Source organism: Ranitomeya variabilis, chromosome 4 (genome assembly GCF_051348905.1).
Source record: "Ranitomeya variabilis isolate aRanVar5 chromosome 4, aRanVar5.hap1, whole genome shotgun sequence".
In the NCBI taxonomy this organism is placed as follows: Eukaryota; Metazoa; Chordata; class Amphibia; order Anura; family Dendrobatidae; genus Ranitomeya; species Ranitomeya variabilis.
The window spans coordinates 646,027,344-646,054,280 of record NC_135235.1 but is presented as its reverse complement, the minus strand read 5'-3'; the positions used below and the strand labels follow the sequence as shown (position 1 = coordinate 646,054,280).

The 26,937-nt window shown below is 43.5% G+C and overlaps 3 protein-coding genes across 3 annotated transcripts in view; 1 reads left to right on the top strand and 2 right to left on the bottom strand.

Moving 5' to 3' along the window:
* Positions 1–26,937, bottom strand: part of LOC143767362 (uncharacterized) — a 461,494-nt gene that overhangs the window by 333,874 nt on the left and 100,683 nt on the right. The window lies entirely within an intron of this gene.
* The window catches only part of LOC143767385 (uncharacterized), a 266,024-nt gene that overhangs the window by 183,122 nt on the left and 55,965 nt on the right, over positions 1–26,937 (top strand). The window lies entirely within an intron of this gene.
* LOC143767379 (uncharacterized) lies at positions 271–25,702 on the bottom strand. Its single transcript, XM_077255679.1, has 7 exons — positions 25,661–25,702; positions 12,605–12,719; positions 12,296–12,475; positions 12,089–12,212; positions 11,910–12,007; positions 10,770–10,860; positions 271–1,439 (listed from the first exon to the last, which is right to left on the bottom strand). The coding sequence occupies exons 2-7, from the start codon at positions 12,680–12,682 to the stop codon at positions 409–411; spliced, it is 1,602 nt and encodes a 533-aa protein (XP_077111794.1). The 5' UTR covers positions 12,683–12,719; positions 25,661–25,702; the 3' UTR covers positions 271–408.

The window sequence follows — 26,937 nt, the reverse complement described above, 5'->3', positions numbered from 1 at the left end:
GTCCAGCTCACCCCAAACCATCTCGATTGGGTTCAGGTCTGGTGACTGTGGATGCCAAGTCATCTGGCATAGCACCCCATCACTCTCCTTCTTGGTCAAATAGCCCTTACACAGCCTGGAGGTGTGTTTGGGTTCATTGACCTGTTGAAAAATAAATGATTTTCAGTTGTTTCACACTTTTTTGTTGAGTATATAATTCCACATGTGTTAATTCATAGTTTTGATGGATGCCTTCAGTGTGAATTTACGATTTTCATAGTCATGAAAATACAGAAAAATCTTTAAATGAGAAGGTGTGTCCAAACTTTTGCTCTGTACTGTATTTTTTTACATATTGTACATAAAAATCATTGCTTTCTATGTGTGACTCTTCATTATTAACAATATCTAATGTGAAGCAACATTCCTTCAGAAGATTAAAGTGGTTTGTCCCCTGTGTAGATTTCTTTGATGGTCGACAAGGTTTGATTTCTGAGAAAAACATTTCCCACATTGTGGGCATGTAAATGGCTTCTCCCCTGTATGAGTTCTTTGATGTCTAACAACATCTGATTTCTGTTTAAAGCATTTTCCACATGCTGAACATGGATATGGCTTCTCCCCTGTGTGAGTTCTTTGATGTGTAGCCAGAGCTGATTTAATGTTATAACATTTCCCACATTCCGAACATGAATATGGCTTCTCCCTTAAGTGACTCTTCTGATGTTTAACCAAAGTCTGTTTTCGAGAAAAAGATTTCTCACATTCTGAACATGAATATGACTTCTTTGCTTTATGAGTTTTTTGATGGTCCTCAAGATATGATTTCAAAGTGAAACATTTCCCACAGTCAGAACACAAATACAACTTCTCCCCTGTGTGAATTCTCTGATGTCTAACAAGATCTGATTTCTGGCTAAAACGTCTTTCACATTCTGAACATGAATATGGCTTCTTTCCTGTGTGACTTCTTTCATGTTTACCAAGATTTGATTTATCTGTAAAGCATTTCCCACAGTGTGAACACGAAAACGGCTTCTCCCCTGTGTGAATTCTTTGATGTCTATTAAGATCTGATCTCTGGTTAAAACATTTGCCACATTCTGAACAGGAAAACGGCCTCTCCCCTGTATGAATTCTCTCATGTTTAATAAGATTTGATCTTACAGTAAAACATCTGTCGCATTCCCTACATGAAAATAACTTCTTCCCTGTGTTTGTTATTATGTGTTCAATATCTCTTCTATCACTTTTATTTTGGTTATCAGTCTGTAATAAATAAGAAAGGCTCTGTTGAAATGGATCAGATGGTAGATCTTTGCTGTGGGCTGGAGGTGTATCTGGTATAATTATATACTCTTCATATGTATCATGTGATGTACCTTCATCATTTGCTTTAAGATCTGAAGATATTTCATTTTCCTCTGTGCTCCTTATATAGTTATCTGCTAAAAATAAAACTACAAAAAACATACTTTTAAATAAATTTTTTTAATTAGATTTTTTTATATAAAAATAATCTTAGAAATGGCAAAATATAAATATTAATATATTAACCTTCTAAAGATTTGGTCGATCTAATTCTTCAATACATCCCTATTGGGCTTTAAATCTCACTTTACTGTATGGTGTAATAACTTTAGAATGCTTTAATTTATCCAAATAATTCTGAAACTGTTGTTGTGAACATTGTATTTATTCTAGGACTCAAACTAGATTTTCCGAAAAAAACACCATATGATCAAAACCTCATTTATAGGGTTCATCACATTTTGACAAGAGTATAAGTGATAACTTGCAGATCGCTGAGGGTCCCACTTCGTAAATTCCCCAAAATCTCAATAATGGACACTTGAAAGGGTAGTCCCATCTCCAAGATCCTATCCCAATATGCAGTAGGTGTAATAATAATAATAGCAAATACCTCCAATTAGAAATGTAGTATAGTTTTTCTGATTCACTATGTCTCTTTCCTCATGTGCAGGGTATTGTAGAACCTTAGGTATCCATAGTTACAAACAATACCAACTAGCTCACTAACTGTTACTATATTAGTGGTCGTAACCATGGATACCCAAGATCTTGCAATGCCCTGCACATGAGGAAAGAGACATAGCAAATCAGAAAAACTATACTACTTTTCTAATTGGAGGCATTTGCTAATATTATTATTACTACACCTGCTACATATTGGGATAGGATCTTGGAGATTGGAATACCCTTTTAAGTGCCTTTTTAGAATGAAATGTTAGCCCAGCTTCCATTCGCTTTCCAAGTATGCATGGCCACTGTTCTATTCTAATGAGGCTTTTCATAGCCCCATTCACACGTTTAGTGGAAGTCTCAGTGGTTTGACCACCAGCAATGAGCAAGTTGCCACCTAGCTTGTGAATAGGTGATAACTTGTCTAGTTGTAAAAGACCCTTCAATAATAGTGGTCATCAATTTGTGACTTCTGAAAAGTTACATAATAAACATGATATCCAGTTAATTTGTAATAACAATGTCTTACATAACTGCACTAATTTTATATGAGAAACAAGTTCACAAGGTGTTAAAAATGCAAGATTTCTTGATAGTTGAACTTCTTTCTTGATGTTGAAATGAGAATACAAAAAAAAAATGGTAAGGCTGAGTGTCACGCTTATCTGGCTGCCCATTTTTTTTTTCTGGTGTGATAGTGACAAAAGCCAGAAATAAATTGATACAAGAATGGATCCCTCAATCTCTGTCCACCCAGCTTGACTGATAGCACTTCAACCACCCAACCCAGCCCAGTCTAATAGCTGCAGCTTGTTCAGAGCAGCATGAGATTTCAGCAGCAGTGGTCTTAACCACCAGTCTCCTTTCTCTCCAGCCAATCAGTGAACTCAGCTCATTGGTGTTCAGAATGTCACCACTTGTGGTCTGGTGGAGACAGTTGGAGCAGCAGCCTTAGAGAAAGGCAATACTTGGCTTTCATGCTCATCATGAGGTTTGTTATGTATTTATAATGAGCAAACATCTCAGCCTTTTTCTCCTAGTCCTTTGAGAGTGGCATTCCCGAGACAAACACTGACCTATCTTCCATACAAGTTAAAAAAAAACAGGTTGATCGAGTTTAGCCCATAATTATACACCAACCCAACCCATAAATTACATCAGTCATTGCTTGACTAATTAGAATCCTCAGTGAAATTCAGTACTAGCCAAGCATCCAGCGCCTTTTCTAAATGCAGAAATAATATCTACCATTACCTACCTCTTGGCCATTCAAAAGTCTGACTGCTATAAAGAATCTTTACCTATGTAGATGGGTCTCAGAAAATTTCACAAGTTTTTTACAACTTAAAGGAAAAAAAAGGTAAAAAAATATGGTTTGGTACTACTGTAATCGTAATGACATAGAGAATCATGTTATCTGGACAATTTTTAAGGCACAAAAAATCATTAAATAAAAAAGGAAGACATTGAGGTATTGGAATTGTTCATGGGGGACTTGAAACTGCAATCATTTGATACTGTGTTGCAGTATGTAGTGAAAATATTGGTCTCCTATGGAGCTTAGCAAAATGGCTGAGCTTCACAGTAAGGAGGACCAAGATGACAGCAACAGGGGTCTTCAACTCCCTCTCGGCTGTCATAGTAACCCATAAGTCCAACAAAAGTACTGGCGTACTTCAATTTAAATGCCTCTATCACAGATTGCAAGCCGCTCATGAATGGTTAACAGTTGCGGTCAGAACTCGGCACCAACTTCGGGTTATAGAGACTGATGCCAGCTATGTAACAGAGACAACTTCATCTGCATATGGCGGGAGCTTAGCTCGTGGCACTTCCCAGGACTTTAACCCCTTCCCGACCTTTGACGCATACGCTGCGTCATGAAAGTCTGTGCCTTCCCGACCTATGACGCAGCGTATGCGTCATGGAATGATCGCGTCCCTGCAGATCGGGTGAAGGGGTTAACTCCGATTTTACCCGATCTGCAGAGACAGGGGGAGTGGTGCTTCAGCCCAGGGGGGGTGGCTTCACCCCCCCGTGGCTACGATCGCTCTGATTGGCTGTTGAAAGTGAAACTGCCAATCAGAGCGATTTGTAATATTTCACCTAAAAAACTGGTGAAATATTACAATCCAGCCATGGCCGATGCTGCAATATCATCGGCCATGGCTGGAAATACTTAAGTGGACCCCCCCCACCCCACCGATCGCCCCCCCAGTCCTCCGTTAGTCCTCCGGTCCCCTCCGTCCGCCTGCCGGCTCCCCCGTCCTCCTGTCCGCTCCCTCCTTGTGTGAATAAAGCCCCCCTGTGGTCCGATCACCCCCCCTGTGCTCCGACACCCCCCCCCACCACCCCTTCATACTTACCGATCCTCCCGGTGTCCGGCCGTCTCCTCGCTGGGCGCCGCCATCTTGGAAAATGGCCGGCGCATGCTCAGTGCGCCCGCCGAATCTGCCAGTCGGCAGATTCCTTACAGGTACATTTTGATCGCTGTGGTAGGTTCTATCACAGCGATCAAAATAAAAAAAATAATAAATAACCCCCCCCCTTTATCACCCCCATAGGGACAATAATAAAATAAAGAATTTTTTTTTTTTCTTTTTCCACTAGGGTTAGGGTTAGAACTAGGGTTAGAACTAGGGGTAGGGTTAGGGGTAGGGTTAGGGTTACGGGTAGGGTTAGGGGTAGGGTTATGGCATGTGCACACAGAGCGGATCGGCCGCGGATACGCAGCGGATACGCAGCGGATACGCAGCGGATTGGCCGCGGATTCGCAGCGGATTGGCCGCGGATCCGCAGCGGATTGGCCGCTGCGAATTCGAAGCAGTTTTCCATCAGGTTTACAGTACCATGTACACCTAAGGAAAACCAAATCCGCTGTGCCCATGGTGCGGAAAATTCCATGCAGAAACGCTGCGTTGTATTTTCCGCAGCATGTCAATTCTTTGTGCGGATTCCGCAGCGTTTTACACCTGTTCCTCAATAGGAATCCGCAGGTGAAATCCGCACAAAAAAACACTGGAAATCCGCTGTAAATCCGTAGGTAAAACGCAGTGCCTTTTACCTGCGGATTTTTCAAAAATGGTGCGGAAAAATCTCACACGAATCCGCAAAGTGGGCACATAGCCTTAGGGTTAGGGTTGGAATTAGAGTTAGGGTACCGTCTCACAGTGGCACTTTGGTCGCTACGACGGTACGATCCATGACGTTGTGTCTGACACGCAGCAGCGATCAGGGACCCTGCTGAGAATCGTACGTCGTAGCAGATCGTTTGGAACTTTCTTTCATCGCTGGATCTCCCGCTGTCATCGCTGGATCGGTGTGTGTGACAGCGATCCAGCGATGCGTTCACTTGTAACCAGGGTAAACATCGGGTTACTAAGCGCAGGGCCGCGCTTAGTAACCTGATGTTTACCGTGGTTACCAGCGTAAAAGTAAAAAAAAAAAAAAAAACGTACATACTCACATTTCGGTGTCCTTCAGGTCCCTTGCCGTCTGCTTCCCGCTCTGACTGTCTGCCGGCCGGAAAGTGAGAGCACAGCACAGCAGTGACGTCACCGCTGCGCTCTGCTCTCACTGTATGGCGGCACTCAGTCAGAGCGGGAAGCAGACGGCAAGGGACCTGAAGGACACCGAAATGTGAGTATGTACGTTTTTTTTTTTTTACTTTTACGCTGGTAACCACGGTAAACATCGGGTTACTAAGCGCGGCCCTGTGCTTAGTAACCCGATGTTTACCCTGGTTACCTGGGACCTTGGCATCGTTGGTCGCTGGAGAGCGGTCTGTGTGACAGCTCCCCAGCGACCACACAATGACTTTCCAACGATCACGGCCAGGTCGTATCGCTGGTCGTGATCTTTGGTAAATCGTTATGTGAGACGGTACCCTTAGGGTTGGAATTAGGGCTAGGGTTGGAAATAGGGTTAAGATTAGGCTTGTGGTTAGGGTTAAGGATAGGGTTAGGGTTGTGTTGGGGTTACAGTTGTGGGTAGGGTTGGGATTAGGGTTAGGATTAGGGTTGGATTTAGGGTTACGGGTGTGTTGGGGTTAGGGTTGTGGTTAGGGGTGTGTTGGGGTTAGGGTTGTGATTATGGTTATGGCTACAGTTGGGATTAGGGTTAGGGGTGTGTTGGGGTTAGTGTTGAAGTTAGAATTGAGGGGTTTCCACTGTTTAGGCACATCAGGGGTCTCCAAATGCAACATGGCGCCACCATTGATTCCAGCCAATCTTGCGTTCAAAAAGTCAAATGGTGCGCCCTCCCTTCCAAGCCCCGACGTGCGCCCAAACAGTGGTTTACCCCCACATATGGGATACCAGCGTACTCAGGACAAACTGGGCAACAACTATTGGGGTCCAATTTCTCCTGTTACCCTTGCAAAAAAAAAAAATTACTTGCTAAAACATAATTTTGAGGAAAGAACAATTATTTTTTATTTTCACGGCTCTACGTTATAAACTTATGTGAAACACTTGGGGGTTGAAAGTGCTCACCACACATCTAGATAAGATCCTTTTGGGGTCTAGTTTCCAAAATGGGGTCACTTGTGGGGGGGTTTCTACTGTTTAGGCACATCAGGGGCTCTGCAAATGCAACGTAACGCCCGCAGACCATTCCATCAAAGTCTGCATTTCAAATGTCACTACTTCCCTTCCGATCCCTGACGTGCGCCCAAACAGTGGTTTACCCCCACATATGAGGTATCAGCGTGCTCACAACAAACTGAGCAACAAATATTGGGGTCCAATTTCTCCTGTTACCCTTGTGAAAATAAACAATTGCTTGCTAAAACATCTTTTTTGAGGAAAGAAAAATTATTTTTTATTTTCACGGCTCTGCGTTGTAAACTTCTGTGAAGCACTTGGGGGTTGAACGTGCTCACCACACATCTAGATAAGTTCCTTGGGGGGTCTAGTTTCCAAAATGGGGTCACTTGTGGGGGAGCTCCAATGTTTAGGCACACAGGGGCTCTCCAAACCTGACATGGTGTCCGCTAACGATGGAGATAATTTTTCATTCAAAAAGTCAAATGGCGCTCCTTCCCTTCCGAGCCTTACCATGTGCCCAAACAGTAGTTTACCCCCACATATGAGGTATTGGCGTACTCAGGAGAAATTGCCCAACAAATTTTAGGATCCATTTTATTCTGTTTCCCATGTGAAAATGAAAAAATTGAGGCTAAAAGAAAATTTGTGTGAAAAAAAAAGTACTTTTTCATTTTTACGGATTAATTTGTGAAGCACCTGGGGGTTTAAAGTGCTCACTATGCTTCTAGATACGTTCCTTGGGGGGTCTAGTTTCCAAAATGGGGTCACTTGTGGGGGAGCTCCAATGTTTAGGCACACGGGGGCTCTCCAAACGCGACATGGTGTCCGCTAAAGATTGGAGCCAATTTTTAATTCAAAAAGTCAAATGGCGCTCCTTCCCTTCCGAGCCCTGCCGTGCGCCCAAACAGTGGTTTACCCCCACATATGAGGCATCAGCGTACTCAGGACAAATTGGACAACAACATCCGTGGTCCAGTTTCTCCTTTTACCCTTGGGAAAATAAAAAAATTGTTGCGAAAAGATCATTTTTGTGACTAAAAAGTTAAATGTTAATTTTTCCCCTATTTGTTGCTTCTGCTGCTCTGAAACACCTGAAGGGTTAATAAACTTCTTGAATGTGGTTTTGAGCACCTTGAGGGGTGCAGTTTTTAGAATGGTGTCACTTTTGGGTATTTTCAGCCATATAGACCCCTCAAACTGACTTCAAATGTGAGGTGGTCCCTAAAAAAAATGGTTTTGTAAATTTTGTTGTAAAAATGAGAAATCACTGGTCAAATTTTAACCCTTATAACTTCCTAGCAAAAAAAAAATTTGTTTCCAAAATTGTGCTGATGTAAAGTAGACATGTGGGAAATGTTATTTATTAACTATTTTGTGTCACATAACTCTCTGGTTTAACAGAATAAAAATTCAAAATGTGAAAATTGCAAAATTTTCAAAATTTTCACCAAATTTCCGTTTTTTTCACAAATAAACTCAGAAATTATCGACCTAAATTTACCACTAACATGAAGCCCAATATGTCACGAAAAAATAATCTCAGAACCGCAAGGATCCGTTGAAGCGTTCCTGAGTTATTACCTCATAAAGGGACACTGGTCAGAATTGCAAAAAATGGCAAGGTCATTAAGGCCAAAATAGGCTGGGTCATGAAGGGGTTAAGTGATGTCTTAATACAATATGGGCTTAAACGCATGATTTTCCGTACTCACAATAAAATCTTTTTCTCATAGCCTTCGTTCTGGGAGACACAGGAAAGCTTGGGTGAAGCCTGCGGCCACCAAGAAGATGACACTAAGAATAACACCTTAAGGAAAAAAAAATCAACTTCTCCCCAGCAGGCCACACCTTGCATACCAGCAAAGATATGCAGTTGGTGACAAAAAGCAAAAGAAGCAAAAGAACAGCCACCCCCAAAATAACAACAAAAATAAATGCCCATAAGGCCAATAGGATGGGTGCCTTGTCCTCCCAATGAAGGGTACAAGAAAGAGATTTTACATTGTGTATTAAAAATCCTCTTTTCTTGGGTTCATAATTGTGAGGCACGGAAGACAATGGGATGTCCCAAAGCAGTCCCTGGGGTTGGAAATCTATTGACAGTAAAGCAATCCCTCAAGTTAACACTCAAGCAACTGCCATTTGCAGCAACCTTTAGCCAAGACTTGCGTCAGCCAACGTGGCAGTGAGAACTCTGTAAAACCTTGAAACGATGTGGCTTGAAGACCAAGTAGCAGCCCTACATAGTTGAAGAACAGATCCCAAATGGCATACGGCCCAGGAGGCTCCCACTGCTCGAGAGGATGAGGATTGAGCCATGACCATGAATAAGGTCTTTAGGCAGATCTGCCTCAGAATTGCAGATCGAAACCAACGAGTAATGGTAACCCTAGAGATGGCCAGGTCTCTGTGAGGGCCTACCGATACAAACAAGAAACTATCGTATTGATACTGGATGCAAGACTACCATGGCCAGGTGAATGACAAAGAATGAAAAGTAACACCTAGCCTGGTGGGAGTGATCACAATCAGGAAATTCAAACTAAAGGAAAGACAGAGTGTAGAGATGTCCCTGATTGGCTGTAAAGGACTGAAGGCTGACCAAAGCCAGGTTGAGGATCCACACATACAGGTGGGCTTATACGGTCGCACTGAGTGTGGATCACCCTGGAAGAAAGTCTTGACTTTAGGTTTGGAAGTCAGGCACCTCCGGGAAAAGATATCCAAGGCAGCAATTTGCAACACTAAGAGAACTGAAAGAAACATATAGGAGTGACATTGGCTTAACACCCACGAAAAAAGGCCTTCCAATTGTGCTGAAATATGTGTGACACAGAAGACTTTCGTGCCCTGATCATAGTCAGAATAACAATCAGAAATGCCTGAAGCCTATAGGACTGTGACCTCGACAGCAATGCAGTTAAATTGATCAAACATGAATTCAAGAGGAAGAGGTTGCCCTGGGAAAGTAATGTATGGATGATATGTGGTATAATAGGATGACTCTGTAATGAAGAACATGAATACTGGACTCATGCTATAGAATCCTATTATAAGCAAGCAATCTAAATTGTTAGGATAAAATAGGGCAAAAGAAAACATTGCCCCGATTGTGAAAAAAAGTCCAAGATCTCCCTGAGTTGTTGAAAGGCCAAGACCGCAACAATGAGCCAGTCATCTACCACAGGAAACTCTAGTGGAGGAGATAGGCATCCATGGGTGATAATTGGAGACAAAAAAAATAACTAAATGGATGGTATGGCTACAAAGGTAGAATCCTCTACAAGACCTAGCTCAAGCCTTGAAAGAGATGGATCTACTGGGACCAAACAAAGTAGGTCCTATCTCATAGATGTTAGGTAAACACACTAGAAAGCCTACAGACTTGCCAATCCAAGAGAATCAAAATTTCCAAGAGAAGAACTTTTCAGTGTTCCCGAAGAAGATAATGATGACAGAGTAGAATAATCTATCCAGAATGTTTGAAGAGAAGCACCTTTCAATGTATCTACTGAAAAAGAAAATTGGAAGCATGTGACCCAAAGAAGCAGGAGGATGAGGAGGCACTCAGCACCCATACCACTAAAGAACCGCTATCAGGCTCTCAAGCAGGACAACTATGAAGATATACATAAAAAAAATGCTTTGCCCACAAAGAACACCCCAGTAAGAAATCAGAAGATGGAATTGAAGGGAGAAAAAGAAGCGCTGTGGTGAAGAAGAATGGCATATCCCGCCCTGTTACCCAACTTAGGAATTAGGTATGGATCCAAGACTTGTGTCCGCCTCTTATGTGACACTAAACTAACTGATAGCTTGGTGTCATTAGGTCAAGTGTAGCCTGCTGGTGAGCAAACTTATTTTTATTTCTTTTTTAGGTGTTGTTCTTAGTGTCAGTCTCCAGGTAGTAGTAGACCACACTTATGATTTCCTGTGGCCTCCAATGAGGCACCTGAGAAAAAGAAACTAAAAAGTACTGTGACAAAAGGTGATCCTTGTGGTCTTTACTGAAGATTTCTACTCATTAAATGTGTAAATTATGACTATTTTCTGTCCCTTAACAAATTCTTTATCCTTGTAGATGCATTATCCCTAATAAATGCATCTACAGCTTCAGAACAAGATTGTAAAGCCCAAATAAATCACATCAACCGTATGACACATCCAGATTTGCACTTGATTCTGGTTACAAAATCAGCATGTTGGATAGCTAATACCTGTATTTCAAAAATGAGGCAGTACCTCAAATTTACTACTCACCTGGGTGGTTATCTGTAGATATTTCCTCTTTACTCCACTCATCATCTATCACATATGTCTCTGTAGTAATAATATGGGTCAGATCTTTACCCTAAAACACATATTGTTAAAGTCACAGACAGATGGAGAAGTCACATCTATGATCAGCTCTAATCCTGCCATCTCCACCGTTCTCATTACACAAGTATAAAACATATAATACTGGTGGATAAAACAAGATTGAACACAAGATCTTCACAGCCATCTACACATCATAGGGGAGATCTCATGACAACTTACCGTATATACTTGAATATAAGTCGACCCCAGTATAAGCAGAGACACCTAATTTTACCATAAAAAACTGGGAAAACTTATTGACTCGAGTATAAGCCAGGTATGCATTGTCCCCTCATCCCTTTCCTGGTATACATGGCTCCCCATCCCTGTCCTTGTAATCATGGGATCCCATCCCTGTCCTTGTATGCATGACTCCCCGTCCTGTCCTTGTAATCATGGGTTCCCATCCCTGTCCTTGTATGCATGGCTCCCCGTCCCTGTCCTTGTATGCATGGCTCCTTATCCCCGTCCTTGTATGCATGGCTCCCCATCCCTATCCTTGTATGCATGGTTCCTATACAGAAGAAAAAAACACATCCTATTTACCTTCCCTGCGTGGCCTCGCTGCATCTCGTTCCGGCATTAGCAGATATTCCAGCCAAGCGATCAAGTAGCCCCGCTCATTAAGGTTATGAATATTCACTCAACGCCTATGGGAGTGGAGTGAGTATTCCTTACTTTAATGAGCGGGCCATGTGAACGTTCAGCCAGAAGAGCTGCTGGCGTCGGAACGAGATGCAGCGAGGGCGTGCAGGGAAGGTAAGTATGATGTGTGCTGGAAGCGGGCAGCTGTGGCTGTAACTGTGCAAACAGTAAGAGAAGTGAATAATCACTGCCAGCGCAGTGAATATTCATTTCTCTTTAGCAGCGGGCACAGGCTTTAGCTGCCGACTCCTGCCTTTGTGACCCGCTGCTCCCCCTCCCCCACCGTCTTTCTGGGACAATGACTCATGTATAAGCCGAGGGGGGCATTTTCAGCACAAAAAAAATGTGCTGAAAAAATACGGCTTATACTCGAGTATATACGGTATCTCCATCTACCTGATGAACCTGAGGAACATTGGAATTTTCTTCTGAACAGTCTTGTGGAAGGAGAGGACTGGAACATCTCTCTGGTGTTGTCCTTAGACTGGATAAAACTGTAGAAAACACATACAGAGACTGAATTTATTCTTTACATACAGAAAACTATATGGCATGTTTTTAGTCCTGTCTATTACCTGGCGATGTGAGGGGCTGGGGAACCTCCATCATGACGTCCTTGTACAAATCTTTGTGTCCTTCTAAATACTCCCACTCCTCCGTGGAGAAAAAGATGGTGAAATCCTGACATCTTATAGGAACCTGACACATACAATGATATCGTCATCCCCCCGATCCCTCCATAGCGTTACTGTATAGTGTCCCAGCATTCCCAGCAGTGTCACCTCTCCAGTCAGCAGCTCAATCATCTTGTAGGTGAGTTTTAGGATCTTCTGGTCACTGATGTTCTCATGTAATAGGGACTGAGGTGGAGGCCCCGTGATTGGACTCAAGGGTTCATCCCATTCCTCAGACATAGGGGCCTGACAGCGCTCACTAGAAGCCTTCTTCACTAATATGTAATCCTGGTTATGGAGAGAGACATTAATAAATCTCACTACATATATTTCCAGAGTCCTCACCTCTCCAGTTCTGTCCATCTGTTATTCCCATAGATAAGAATGATGTAATGTGACGTCATCAGAATCTCTCACCTCTCCAGTAAGCCAGAAGAGGATCTCTACGGTGAGGTGTAATATCCTCTCCACCAGCTTCTCCCTGTCCCTATCCATTCCTGATGGGTCAATCAGGTAAATTCTCTTAGATTTTCTATATAACGAGAGGATATGATATTGTAAGGACCTGATTAGGAACAATAAGAGCCAATGTAAAATCATAAAGAATCAGATATCAGATTGATATTACCTATCCAGGCTCCAGCGCTGGGCTTTGTTTCCCTTTCCTAAGGCCAGCTTCATTTGTGCTTGTACCTATCGGGATACTGTGCTAACCCAGCAAATACAGCTGACATAATAAACTAAGGCCTTTTAAAGGCTACCTGACACCCCATTTGAGCATTTTTAGTTAATAATATGGACATGCAGGTTTTATAAAGCTGAAACTTGTCATACCTGTATGCCTCATTGATGATGGCTTGTCATTAAAAATCATATTTTTGAGTTCTGCTATTCCAGGCTATGCGTGTATGTTGCCCATAAGATAAGACTGCCTCTTCTCTCACACTACATTTCTCCTCCATGCTTGCCTTTGACGTCAGGTGTGCGGACGGTAACCCTGCGCATTCTGCCTACCATCCCTCTTATGTACGGTTTCACCCTTATTAGGGCAGTGACTTAAATTTTATTGTGTGCAGGCACCAGAGAGTTACTGTCACTTCTGGCTATTAGCCTATTACCATTCAATTAGGCGGTCTGCCTGGCACTCTCTCTGTATATTGTAGGGACTTGCAAGTCAGTGAGGACCTGACATGGGTTGGGGCCTGCGTATTTTGGCCAAACTATGATCCAATAACTCATATTATATATTTTTCTGCACGTTTTGCATTATTTATTTTTTTTTACTGGTGCACCAGGACCCATTAATTGTGTGTTAGGAATACCTTCCATGGATGCAATTTTCCTCCTCCAGTTTTCCTGAACTATCCGCCAGTCTATCTGCGCTGGGAGTGGAACTATCCCACACTTGTGTGGTGCGACTACACACGGTGGTGCCTCCTGCATGGAAATGGTGAGTCATGTGTGAACACGGGACGCTGTGTTTCCCATTTGTTTTGCAACCGGGAAACATGGGTCTCACGGTTGCCAGAAAGCGCGGAATGCTACCTTGCCTGGTGTTAGCCAATAGTGGGAATGTGTGCATCATGCTGTACAGGTGCGCAGGGTATGGCTACCTGAACATGACTGGGAGGAATGCATTAACTGATTGTTATACTTAGATTTGGACTGGCTACTTAAGGTCTTCTAATCCAGTTCTGTGCTGTTTATTCAGTTCCTTGGCATAGTGGCATGGTGAGTGCTTCCTGGTTGAATTCTGGTTGGAACTCAGTAGTTGCTATTGGTTGTTATTGGGTCTTCTTTATTAGCTATTTTCCCTTTGGTCTTCATTTGGGTTTTATGCTGCTAGCTTTGGATTTGTTCTTGTACCTGACTCTACATCGTCCGTGTCACCAGACGCCAGCTATCCTGTGATAGCAGTCTGAGAAGGGCTGGAGTGGGTGAGCAATATCCCCTGCCCTTAAGGAATTGTCTAGCAGTGGTGGCTTGTGCAAACTGCGTCTGTGACTGCGCTTTTGCTGGTCCGATGTGAGTCGTTACAGAGTAGTTATTCCTACGCTTAGCATTATTGACACCTCTCCATTACTAACCCATGGGCTTGATGACACATGACAATACAAAGGTGACATCAACCCCACAAATATAAACCGCACTTGCCACCACTAAAGGGCAAGTGGGAAGAGCGAGGCTAAGTGCCGGAATTGACGCATCTTAGAGATGCGCTTTTTCTGGGGTGGCTGAGAGCTGGTGTTTGTAGCCAGGGGGGCCAAGATCCATGGCCCCTTCCTAGGCTATTAATATCAGCCCGCAGCTGTCTGCATAGCCTTTTCTGGTTATTGATTATAGGGGGACCCATGTCATTTTTTTTGGGTCCTCTATTTTAATAGCCAGTAAAGGCTAAATATACAGCTGTGAGCTGATATTAATAGCCTGGGCAGTTCCCTGGGTATCACACCCTTCCCAGGCTATAAAAATCGGCCCCCAGTCGCTGGCTTTCCCTCTCTGGTTTGTAAAATTGCGTAGGAGCCCATGACATTTTTTTAATTAAACAGATATTGCGCTTAAGGCCGGGGTCACACTTGCGAGAAACTCACACGAGTCTTGCACCTCAATACCCGGCACTGCCGGTAAAAACTAATAATTGTCTATATCTTGCTTATGCAAAACCATTACTGTTGGTCAACATTCTTTGGTCTGGACATGTGTGAACTCCATGGCTGCTAGCCAAAAGTCTGACTTAAATACAATATATTTTGGCAGTGAAGACACTTCTCTCATCCATACCATATATAAATACTTATTATATGGCTTTTATATCTTATCTTATTTATCCCTTTTTTAATTGTAACTTTTATTCTAAATAAATTTCATTTTTATTCAGATCATCTGTAAAGACCAAATAGTTGTTAGAAAACACAGTTTTGTCTAATTTCACAATCCAGTAACTAGCTACTACTTACTATTCAGCCTTGTCCAGCTTCTTCTGGTAGTACTCCATTCTATGTTCTGTTGTTTCAAGTTACAAGCTAACAAACTCATCTGTGCAATCAGTCTACCTGATAATTATTTTCCGCTATTCTGGTGCTATAAAAAATTCAGACTCTGCAGTTCCTGTGTGGTATTATAACCCTGCAGTAAGATTCCATATTGATTATTCATCTCTTCTACTCTTGTGTAACCAAACCCTTATCGCAGGACTCCAGATACATAGGTGCCTCTCACAGAATTAGAATATCATCAAAAAGTTGATTTATTTCCGTTCTTTAATACAAAAAGTGAAACTCATATTATATCATTACAAGCAGAGTGATCTACTTCAAGTGTTTATTTTTGTTAATGTTGATGATTATGACTTACAGCCAATGAAAATCCAAAAGTCATTTTCTAAATAAATTAGAATAAATAGAATAGAATAAGGCTGGTTTCACACTTGCGTTTTGATCTGCAGCGTTTTAGCGCTAAAAAACGCATGCGTTTTTTTTCTATACTTAACATTAAAAAACGCATTTTTTGCATGCGTTTTGACGCGTTTTCGGCAACACATGCGTTTTTTGACGCGTGCGTTTAGTTGCAGAAATGCAACCTGTAGTAATTTCTAGCGGCGTTTTTTTGCCGCAAAAAACGCATGCGTTTATTCGCGGCAAAAAAATGTATTGCTGTCTATGTAAACGCATGCGTTTTTAAGCACATGCGTTTGTTTGCGTTAAAAACACATGCGTTTTTTTTAGAAAAACACAAGAAAACACAAGAAAAAACAAGAAAACCCTAACCCTAACCCTAAACACAAGAAAAAACAAGAAAACCCTAACCCTAACCCTAAACACTAGAAAAAACAAGAAAACCCTAACAATAGGGTTACTAGGGATCCTAAACCTAACCCTAACCCTAAGGTCAGGATCCCTAGTAACCCTAGGGATCCTAACCCTATCCCTAACCCTAGGGATCCTAACCCTAACCCTTAGGGTTAGGGTTAGGATCCCTAGGGTTAGGGTTAGGATCCCTAGGGTTAGGGTTAGGGTTAGGATCCCTAGGGTTAGGGTTAGGATCTCTAGGGTTAGGGTTAGGATCCCTAGGGTTACTAGGGATCCTAACCCTAACCCTAGCTATTTCTGTCTATAGTGGGTTTTCTAGTTGATTTTGATGATTGGCAGCTGTCAGACACTTCTCAGCATGCGTTTAAAAAACGCAAACGCAGGAAAAAACGCATGTAAACGCGGAAAAATGCCGCATTTTTTTCTGCATGCAAAAACGCATGCTTCTAAAAAACGCGGCGTTTTGCCGCGTTTACATGCATTTTTTCACCACATGCGGTTTTTTTTACAAACGCTGCAGATCAAAACGCAAGTGTGAAGCCAGCCTAAATTAGAATAATTATCAAAAATAACACCTGCAAAGTCTCCCAAAGCATTTAAAAAGGTCCCTTGGTCTGTTTCAGCAGGCTCCACAACCTTGATAGATGTCCAGAAAGCAGTCATTGACACACTCCACAAGGTGAGTAAGCCGCAAAAGGTCATTGCTAAAGAAGCTGGCTGTTCACAGAGTGCTGTATCCAAGCATATTAATCAAAAGTTGAGTGGAAGAAAAAGTGTGGTAGATAAAGGTGCCCAAGCAACTGGGACAACCGCAGCCTTGGAAGGATTGTTACGAAACGGCTATTCAAAAATTCTGGGGATATTCACAAGGAGTGGACTGCTGCTGGAGTCATTGCTTCAAGAGCCACCACACACAGACGTATCCAGGACATGGGCTACAAGTATCGTATTCTTTGTGTCAAGCCACTTACGACCAATAGCCAGTGCCAAAAACGTCTTACCTTGGCCAAGGAAAAAAAGAACTGGACTGTTGTTCAATTGTCCAAGATGTTGTTTTCAGATGAAAGTAAATTTTGCATTTAATTTGGAAATCAAGGTCCCAGTGTCTGGAGGAAGACCAAAGTCAGCGCAGCTGTCTACCAGGAAAATTTAGAGCACTTCATGCTTCCCTCTGCTGATAAGCTTTTTGGAGATGGAAATTTCACTCTACAGTAGGACTTGGCACCTGTCCACATTGCCAAAAGTACCAATACCTGCTTTAAAAATAACAGTGTCACTGTGCATGATTGGCCAGCAAACTCGTCTGACATAGAGAATCTATGGGGTATTGTCAAGAGGAAGATGAGCGACACCAGACCCAACAATACAGACGAGCTGAAGGCTGCTACCATAACACCTCAGCATTGTCACAGCTCCATGCCACACCACATTGATGTAGTAATTGATCCAAAAGGAGCCCCGATCAAGTATTGAGTGCATTTACTGAACATACATTTCAGTAGGCCAACATTTCGTATTTTAAAATCATTTTTCAAGCTGGTGTTATAAAGTATTCTAATTTACTGAGATAATGTCTTTTGGGTTTTCATTGGCTGTAAGCCATAATCATCAACATTAACAGAAATAAACACTTGAAATAAATCACTCTGTTTGTGATGACTCTATATAATATATGAGTCTCATTTTTTTGTATTGAAGAACTGAAACAAATTAACTTTTTGATGATATTCTAATTTTGTGAGAAGCACATGTACCTCTCTGCATATACATCTCTGTGTTGATGTAGTACTGCTGCATATAGTGCTTCCAGCTCCTCTTACCCATGTGCTGTCATGCATAACCTGCTCTTCTATTCCTTGTAGATTCATATGCCATCGAGCAAGTCCTGACTTGCTGCATCATCGCCTCAGGTGCGTGCTGCGCAACCTGATCTATGACTAAGGGAATTTACCTTACGGCTGTGCCCACACATTGCAGATTTTGATGCGTTTCTGCAGAGTTTTTGGACTTGCGGAATTGCAACAATTCCGCAGTGTAGTACAGTAACAATGATAGTCAATGGGAATTTGAGAATTGCACACATTGACTATACATTGAGTAAGGCAAATCCGCACATCAAAAAACGCATGACAATCCGCATGTAGTCCGCAAGAAATATGCATCAATTGCGCATGGAATCCGCAAGCATTATGGCCTGCGTTTTCTGCCAAGAGATGCAGATTCTGTGCAGAAAATTCCACGGGCCAATCCGCAACGTGTGCACATACCCTAACAGGTGATCCCATAATAGTTATACAGCTGGGTCATGTTTACATCTGGAGAATTGGGCCTTGACACATGTACAGATGGTATGGAGAACAAACGTCGGAAGTGGCAAATATATGTAAGTGCATGTACTAGTGCACATGTTCCAAGAAAATCACAACATGCACTAATCACATCTGTTTTGTGGACAAGACTGTGCTACTTTCAATATCACCTAGCTTGTGCAGTCATCCATAATGTGGATATGATTTGCCCATGAATTTAAAAACGTGCCTAAACATAGAACACATTATGAAGGCAAACAAGAAAAGTAGCATGCAATTATCAGGGATCACCAAAAATATTAATATCCAAAATAGTTTTATTAGAAAAACATCACGACACTGCACTAGAAACGTTAAAAACAATTAAAACTGCATAATGAGGACAAAGTTTAACATGGACCTACAATAAGGTCATGCCACTGCCAACCCCCAAGAACACAGTATTTCCCAAAATTCAACAGCAGTGTTACTTATATCAAACAATTACAAGGATATTAATGCAAATAGCACCTATGCAATATGTTCAAATAACACAAAGTAATGCTGTCAGAATAAGATGACTAATTCTTTGGAGGGAATACTGCACAAAGATGAAAAACCAGAAAATAAGTAAATAGCGCCGATGCACCACATGACCATAAGGATAGGTGCAGGGACTTTCTCCTATGGGTCAGGGAAAGCTTCTGCCAAAAGACAATAAAGGCGTCCCCTAGATACGGGGGTCAGAAGATTTCATACAACCTGAACCTGGTTGTAAAGGAGATCCCGCAAGGAACTGTGCCTACATGGAGCAATGTGAGGTGGTGGAGGAGAAGGAGGAGGCAGGGGCACAGTAATGCCCAACGCGTCTTGCCAGGGAAACCTGGCTTCGTCAGGGGCATGACCTTATTGTAGGTCCATGTTAAACTTGTTTTTAACTTTTGTAGTGCAGTGTTGTGATGTTTTTCTAATAAAACTATTTTGGATATTAATATTTTTGGTGCTCCCTGATAATTGCATGCTACTTTTCTTGTTTGCCTTCATATTGTTCATGCATGCAGTAGGTGATCCCTAGTAGTGGTGCCCTCCATTCCTTTTCTTTTCTAAACATAGAACATAGAAAAGAATATAACAACAGCACGTGTGAAAAAAGACTTGGGTCCACTAATAGATCACAGACTGTACATGAGTCAACAGTGTGATGCTGCAGCAAATATAAGTAAACACAGTTCTAGGATGTATCAAGAGAAGCATAGAGTCTAGATCATGTGAAGTAATTATCCCCCTCTACTCCTCCTTGGTCAGGCCTCATCTGGAATACTGTGTCCAGTTCTGGACATTGACAAACTGGAGCAGGTTCAGAGAAGGTGATCGGACTGCAAAGTATGTCCTACGAGGAACAGTTAAAGAATCTGGGAATGTTTAGCTTGCAAAAAAGAATGCTAAGAGGAGACTGAATAGCTGTCTACAAATATCTGAAGGGATGTCACAGTGTAGAGGGTTCATCAGTATTCTCATTTGCACATGGAAACACGAGAAGCAATGGAATGAAACTGAAAGGGAGAAGATACAGATTAGATAATAGAAAAAACTTTTCGACAGTGATGGTGATCAAACAGTGGAACAGGCTGAAACGAGAGGTGGTGAATAGAGTTGAGCGAATTTGCTCGGGTCCTTGTTTATTCAGCAAGCTATAGCGCTTACCTAATAAGCTGCAGAGGGAACCCGGATACATGGAGTGCGTCGATTGATCAGCTGTTCGGCTCCGCAGCTGCATGTGTCGTGGCTGTGTCACTGTCGCAGCACATGAATGGAGAGCCCAACACACAGGCTGTCCATGCATGTGCTGTGACTGTCACACAGCCGTGACACATGCAGCTGAGGAGCCAAACAGCTGATCAACTGGCGCGATCCAGGAAACCGGGTTCCCTCTGCAGCTTATTCAGTAAGCACTATAGCTTGCTGAATAAGCAGGGAACCGTGCAAATTCGCTCAACTCTAGTGGTGAGTTGTACTTCAATGTAAATCTTCAAACAGAGGCTGGACAGACTTCTGCCTAAGATGGTTTAGTGAATTCTGCATTGAGCAGGGGATTGGACACGATGACCCTTGAGAACCCTTCCAACTCTAACATTCTATGATTGCCTTAGTAAGTTATAAACCACAATTATTCAGGAGAACCCCTAAAGACTCATTAAATAACTGTTCAGGCAACACCTACTTCTTCCGACTCAACTATACCTAGCAACGCTCCTGTGTTCTCTATGACAGAGGCTTCCAGACTGTTCTGACAGTAGCTTATCTCCTGTTGAAATTCCAACATGCTGGATTCCAGGGTAGTTGAATCGGTGTCCATTTTGGTGGAGTTGGAGTCGGTATAAAATGGTTCCCAAAATATATAATAAATTGGGCAAAGTAGTTCAATGCAGTATGTGATGTAAATCTCTCATATCCTCACTCAAAAATATCATATCTCATATCTCCCCGTCTCACAACCCTAAACAGCTATTCAACACCTTATATTCTCCTCAGTCTCCCAGCACCTCATCCATCTCCACTTATCTCAGCTGAAGACTTTGCCTCATTCTTCAAACAGAAAATTGATAACATCAGAGAAAGTTTTGGCCTACAACCCCCAGAGTCCCTCCTCCTAACTACTCAGCCCTCCTCCTCCAAAACTAGCTTCTCCACCATCAAAGACAACCAACTTTCTGCCCTACTCTCAAGATCACATCTCACCACCTGTGCACTAGACCCGATCCTATCCCACTTCATCCTAAACCTCACCACAGTCTTCATCCAAACCTTATCCCATCTCTTCAACCTATCACTAACTGGTGTTTTCCCCTCATGCTTCAAACATGCCTCAATCACACCCATCCTTAAAATGCACCCGCTTGACGCATCCTCTGTATCTAGCTATCGCCCATATCACTTCTCCCCTGTCCCACAAAACTACTGGAACAACATGTCCATTTCGATCTGTCCTCCCACCTCTCTTCCTGTTCCCTCTTCAACCGCTTACAATCTGGCTTCCGACAGTGTCACTCCACTGAAACTGCCCTAACAAAAGTCACCAATGACCTACTGACTGCCAAAGCCAAGCGACACTACTCTGTCCTCCTCCTCCAGAACCTGTCTCCTGCCTTTGACACAATGGATCACTCCTTATTACTACTGACTTGGCCCTATCTTGGATTGCATCATACCTAACAGACCGGACATTTAGCGTCTCCAACTCACACACCACCTCCTCACCTCGCTCCTTTCTGTCGGAGTCCCGCAAGGTTCAGTCCTAGGGCCCCTGCTCTTCTCCATTTACACCTTCGGCCTGGGACAGCTCATAGAATCTCATGGGTTGCAGTATCACCTCTATGATGATGACACACAGATCTATCTCCCTGAAACAGATATCACCACCCTACAAACCAAAATCCCAGAATGTCTGTCTGCTATTTCATCCTTCTTCTCCGCTAGATTTCTAAAATTTAACATGGACAAAACAGAATTCATCATCTTTTCCCCATCTCACTCAACTCCTCCAACAGATCTATCCATTAAAACAAATGGCTACTCACTCGCCTCAGTCCCACAAGCTCGCTGCCTTGTGGTAATCCTTGACTCTGATCTCTCCTTCAAACCACATATCCAAGCCCTTTCCACTTCTTGCAGACTTAAACTCAAAAATATGTCCAGGATCCATACATTTGTCAACCTAGAATCTGCAAAAACTCTAGTGCATGCCCTCATCATCTTCCGCCTTGACGACTGAAACCTCCTACTTTGTGGCCTACCCTCTAACACTCTCACGCCCCTCCAATCTATCCTAAACTCTGCTGCCCGACTAATTCACCTGTCCCCCCGCTATTCCCCAGCCTCTCCTCTCTGTCAATCCTTTCACTGCCTATTACCGAGAGACTCCAGCTCAAAACCCTAACCATGGCATACAAAGCCATTCACAACCTATCTCCTCCATACATCTGTGACCTTGTCTCCCGAAACTTACCTGCACGCAACCTCCCATCCTCACAAGATTTCCTTCTCGACTCCTCTCTTATCACCTCTTCCCACAATAGCATGCAAGCTTTCTCCCGTGCATCCCCCTACTCTGGAACTCTCTATCCCAACATATCAGACTCTCACCTACAGTGGAAACCTTCAAAAAGAACCTGAAGACTCATCTATTCTGACAAGACTACAACCTGCAGTAACCATCGATCCACCAAACCGCTGCACAACCAGCTCTGCCCTAGCCTATTGTACCCTCACCGATCCCTTGTAGATTGTGAGCCTTCGTGGGCAGGGTCCTCTCTCCTCCTGTACCAGTCGTGACTTGTATTGTTTAAGCTTACTGTACTTGTTTTTTATTATGTATACCCCTCCTCACATGTAAAGCACCATGGAATAAATGGCTCTATAATAACAAATAATACATTTTTTCATAAGAATTTGGGAAAGTTATGAGATGTCCTATAAATGTCTGTACTGTTCCTGATCTAAGGATCTTGTCTTTTAGTTGAGATCAATCTGTGCTGCATTTTATATACAAGCTCAGTTGTGAGGAAGTACATCACTGAGTCTGAGTCGAGAGTCAGGGAAATTGAGGAGTCTGAGGCTTGGCTTACCGACTCCACAGCCCTGCCGGATACTTCTCTCTACAAACTTCATGTGGATATCTTGCCAATACTTTATACCAGACCTGGGCAAAATGTGGCCTATGGACACACGGAGTCAATTGGCTGTTCCTGTGTGGTCCACTTAATAGGACAGCCAAAGGGTTGAGCACCACGTGGTTGCCTGCTGCCCATCATCTCAATTTCACCGGTTTCTGCATCCAAGTGATACAGATACCTGTAAATACAATGATGAAGAATGGAGTCAGAAGCTCCCTATTCTACCATTGATACTGTGAATCTGAGAGTGCAGCAGGTGTCACTACATCGCGCCAGCTGTGCAGAGGTGAGAAGATTTGTGGTTTTTATTTTACATTGTCAGTATTTATCGTTAACTATGGGGATATCATTGTGTGTGAGGAGCTACAGGGGTTGGACAAAATAATGGAAACACCTAACGTTTTGGCATCATAATCTTCGAACATGTGACAAACATGCAAATGTGACATACGGTAATGTTTTGTAGTTGATTATTTGTGTTATGTGATATGTGTATGTAAATGAACTGTTTGTTTTGCATAATTGTAAGAACATTGATGAGAACCTGATACCAATGGCAGACCTCTCGGATTTTCAAAGAGGTCAAATTGTTGATGCTCATATGGCAGGCGCTAGGTGTAACAGAAAGTAACCGAATGCTTGGCGTGTCAAGAGGTACTGTCTCCAAAGTAATGGCTGCATTTGAAAGAGAAGGAAAAACGTCCGCAGCAAAGCACAGGTCCGGCCGAAAGTCAAAGTTAACTGAGAGAGACCGTCTGACTCTAAAGCGAATTGTGAGAGAGGATCACAAGACAATGGCTCTGAAAATCACTGCTGAGCTCAATGAACACCTACAGAACCCAGTTTCCATGAAAGCTGTTCGTTGGGAGCTGCATAAATCTGGATTCCACAGAAGAGCTGCAATTAGAAAACCGCTGCTCTCAATGACAAATGTTTCCAAGCGTCCAGAATTGGTCCATCGAGCAGTGGAAACATGTGATATTCTCAGACGAATCATTGTTTACCCTATTTTCGACCGCCGGCTGAGTGTACGTTTGGAGACAGCCGAAAGAAGCATTCCATCCAGACTGCCTTCTCCCAACCGTAAAACATGGTGGAGGTTCTGTGATCATCTGGGGAGCTATTTCGTGGAGATCCGCCGGGCCAATGATATCCCTTCATGGAAGAATTAGCAGCCGAGATTATTTAGGCATTTTGGGAGACCAAGTACATCCAATGTTTCAAGCGCTGTTCCCGGAGGGGAACGCCATCTTTCAGGATGATAATGCACCAATTCATACAGCTAGAATTGTTAAAGCATGGCACGAGGAACATTCTAATGAAGTTGAGCATCTCATCTGGCCCCCACAAGCCCCAGACCTCAACATTATTGAGCATTTATGGTCGATTTTAGAGATTCAAGTTAGAAGTCGATTTCCGACGCCATCGTCACTCAAAGAACTGGAGGGTGTTTTAACTGCAGAATGGGCTACATTTCCTTTGGAAACAATTTACACCTTGTATGAATCCATACCTCGGAGAATTGAGGCTGTAATAGCTGCAAAAGGTGGACCTACACCATATTAAACTAACTTTTGTTGATGTTTCCAGGTGTTTCCATTATTTTGTCCAACCCCTGTATATAGGGACATCATACTGTGTGAAGAAATCAACTGTGTGGGGACATCATACTACACAAAGGGTTGTATGAAGACACCATATTTTAATATCTCCACACAGACCCCCACATACTGTACGGCATTACATTGTGTAGGGGTCTTTGTTGGGTCAATGTAGAATGTGGAGGACTTCATAGGCACATCATGCTGCATTGAGAGCTGTGTGGAGACATCATACTGCACAGGGAGCCTTGTGGGGGACACAATACTTTGTGAGGGGCTTTGTGGGGACATCATACTGTGTAAGGGGTTTTGTGGGGACATCGTACAGTGTAGAGGGCTTTGTATGGACATCATGCTGTGTGGAAGACTGTGTGGAGACATCATACTGTGGGGGGGGGAAAATTAATACAAACTGCAACCAGAGGACAGGTGGTTTATGAAATTAGAAAACCCCTTTATTGGCTTCAGCTTGCCTCCTTTATCAAAAAGTAGTAAGCTTGTCATTGCAATGAAGATCTCACTACTTCTTGCACACTACTGAGGTAGATTGCTTGCCTTGAGATTCTATTAATCTCAGTAATCACCCAGACTCCCCTCCTGGACGATTACTGTGAGCAATAGTGTGTGAAGGTGAGTACCGTGACATACTTTTGATTGACTATTGGGATCCCTCTGCAGCAGCCATGATCAGCGATAACGCCAGTCTTATTTGCTTATCATCGTAGGTGGTTAGGGTAAAGGTACATCCTCTGATGCCCAATTGGCTCGGTGTCACATAATCCAATGGGCTGTCATGTCAACCAAGGGTCTAAGCAATAACCCAGAATGGTTCTATTAAGAAATACAATAGAAGCAAAAAAAAAAACACAAGGTAAAATACTGATACAGCAACAACAAAGTTACAGATATTGAAATTGTATGTATCCAAAATGTGTCTATAACAATGTACAGCTCAGACTGCAAACACCAGCCCCTCATACATCCACAGCAGGGAAAGTAACACCTTCTATATCCTGGAAAGTAGAAATACACTCAATAATGGAGGGGTTACTGCCCCCTGCCCCCTGCCCCCGCCCAGTAATGGGGAATCTCCAGCACCTACCTCCACCTGCAGAGCCGCACACCACATATATGGCTGTTCTGTGCGCACAGGACCTGGGATGAGGTCACAGGAGGGGAGGAGTCAGGGGGTCACATGATCAGGGGCCTCAGTGTATGCAGCACTCTGCTGTGCTGGTTGTCATGGTGCTGGATGAGGGGAAGTTTCTGTGTGGGGTCAGGAGGGGTTTACAGGGTGGATGTAGCAGAGACGTGTGTGTACGAGGTGTACGGAGCGGAGCAGTGTGTGTACAAGGTGTACGGAGCAGAGCCGCATGTGAACGAGGTGTACGGAGCCAAGCATGTGTGTAAAAAGTGCAGCCGCGTGTGTACGAGGTGTATGGATCAGAGCCGCGCGTGGTACGAGGTGTACAGAGCGGAGCCGCATACAGTCCAAACGGGGTGATGAAGGCAGAGCGCTCCCGGGCCTCGTGGGTCAGAAGGATCTTCCAATATCCCCGCATCAGATCCATGATGGTCAGGCACTTAGCCCAGGCCAACTGATAGAGCAGGTCATCGATGTGTGGCATAGGGAACGCATCGGTGACCATGACAGCATTGAGCCCCATGCAGAACTGGGTTGTTCAGTCCTTTTTGGGGACCAGGACTACGGGCGACACCTACGCTCTGTTGGATGCCTGGACCACCCCACCTTCAGCATTTCGTCAATCTGGCGCACCTGCTATCGAACCTCGAGAGAGGTCTGATATACTGACCGCCGGATCAGGGGGTGATCCCCAGTGTCCACTTGATGGACAGCCAACTTGGTCCTTCCAGGAAAGGCTGCTGAACAGCTCCCGGAAGGGTGGTAGAGTAACCGCCAGCTGGGACCGTTGGTCCTCAGAGAGCTGGTGGCCAACCTCTATGTCCTCAATGGCTGCGCCTGCCTTGGCCTGGGTGAGCAGATCCAGGAGGGTTTCCGCCTCCCCCTTCTCGAGAAGGTTGAACACAGGATGGGCACAGGCCTCCCGCTCATGATGCACCTTCATCATGTTGACATGAAAGGCCTTCCTCCTTCCATGGGGTGCTCTAGGGTGACCAGGTAATGGCCCCCATTTTAGGCCAGTAGAAATGCTGGGCTAGCCTGGACTTGGTCTTAGCGATCCCTAAGTGTCCGGCCATCAAACCCTCATGTGCGATCCGCAACATCTCTGCCCGGAACGGATAGAGTACCACTAATTGTCGCTCCCTAGGCTATGTCTCTGGTGACTCTTGCTGAATCGACACCCGGTACAACGTCCCTGGTCCCAGACAACCCGCTCGAGGTCTGAGTCCATGAAC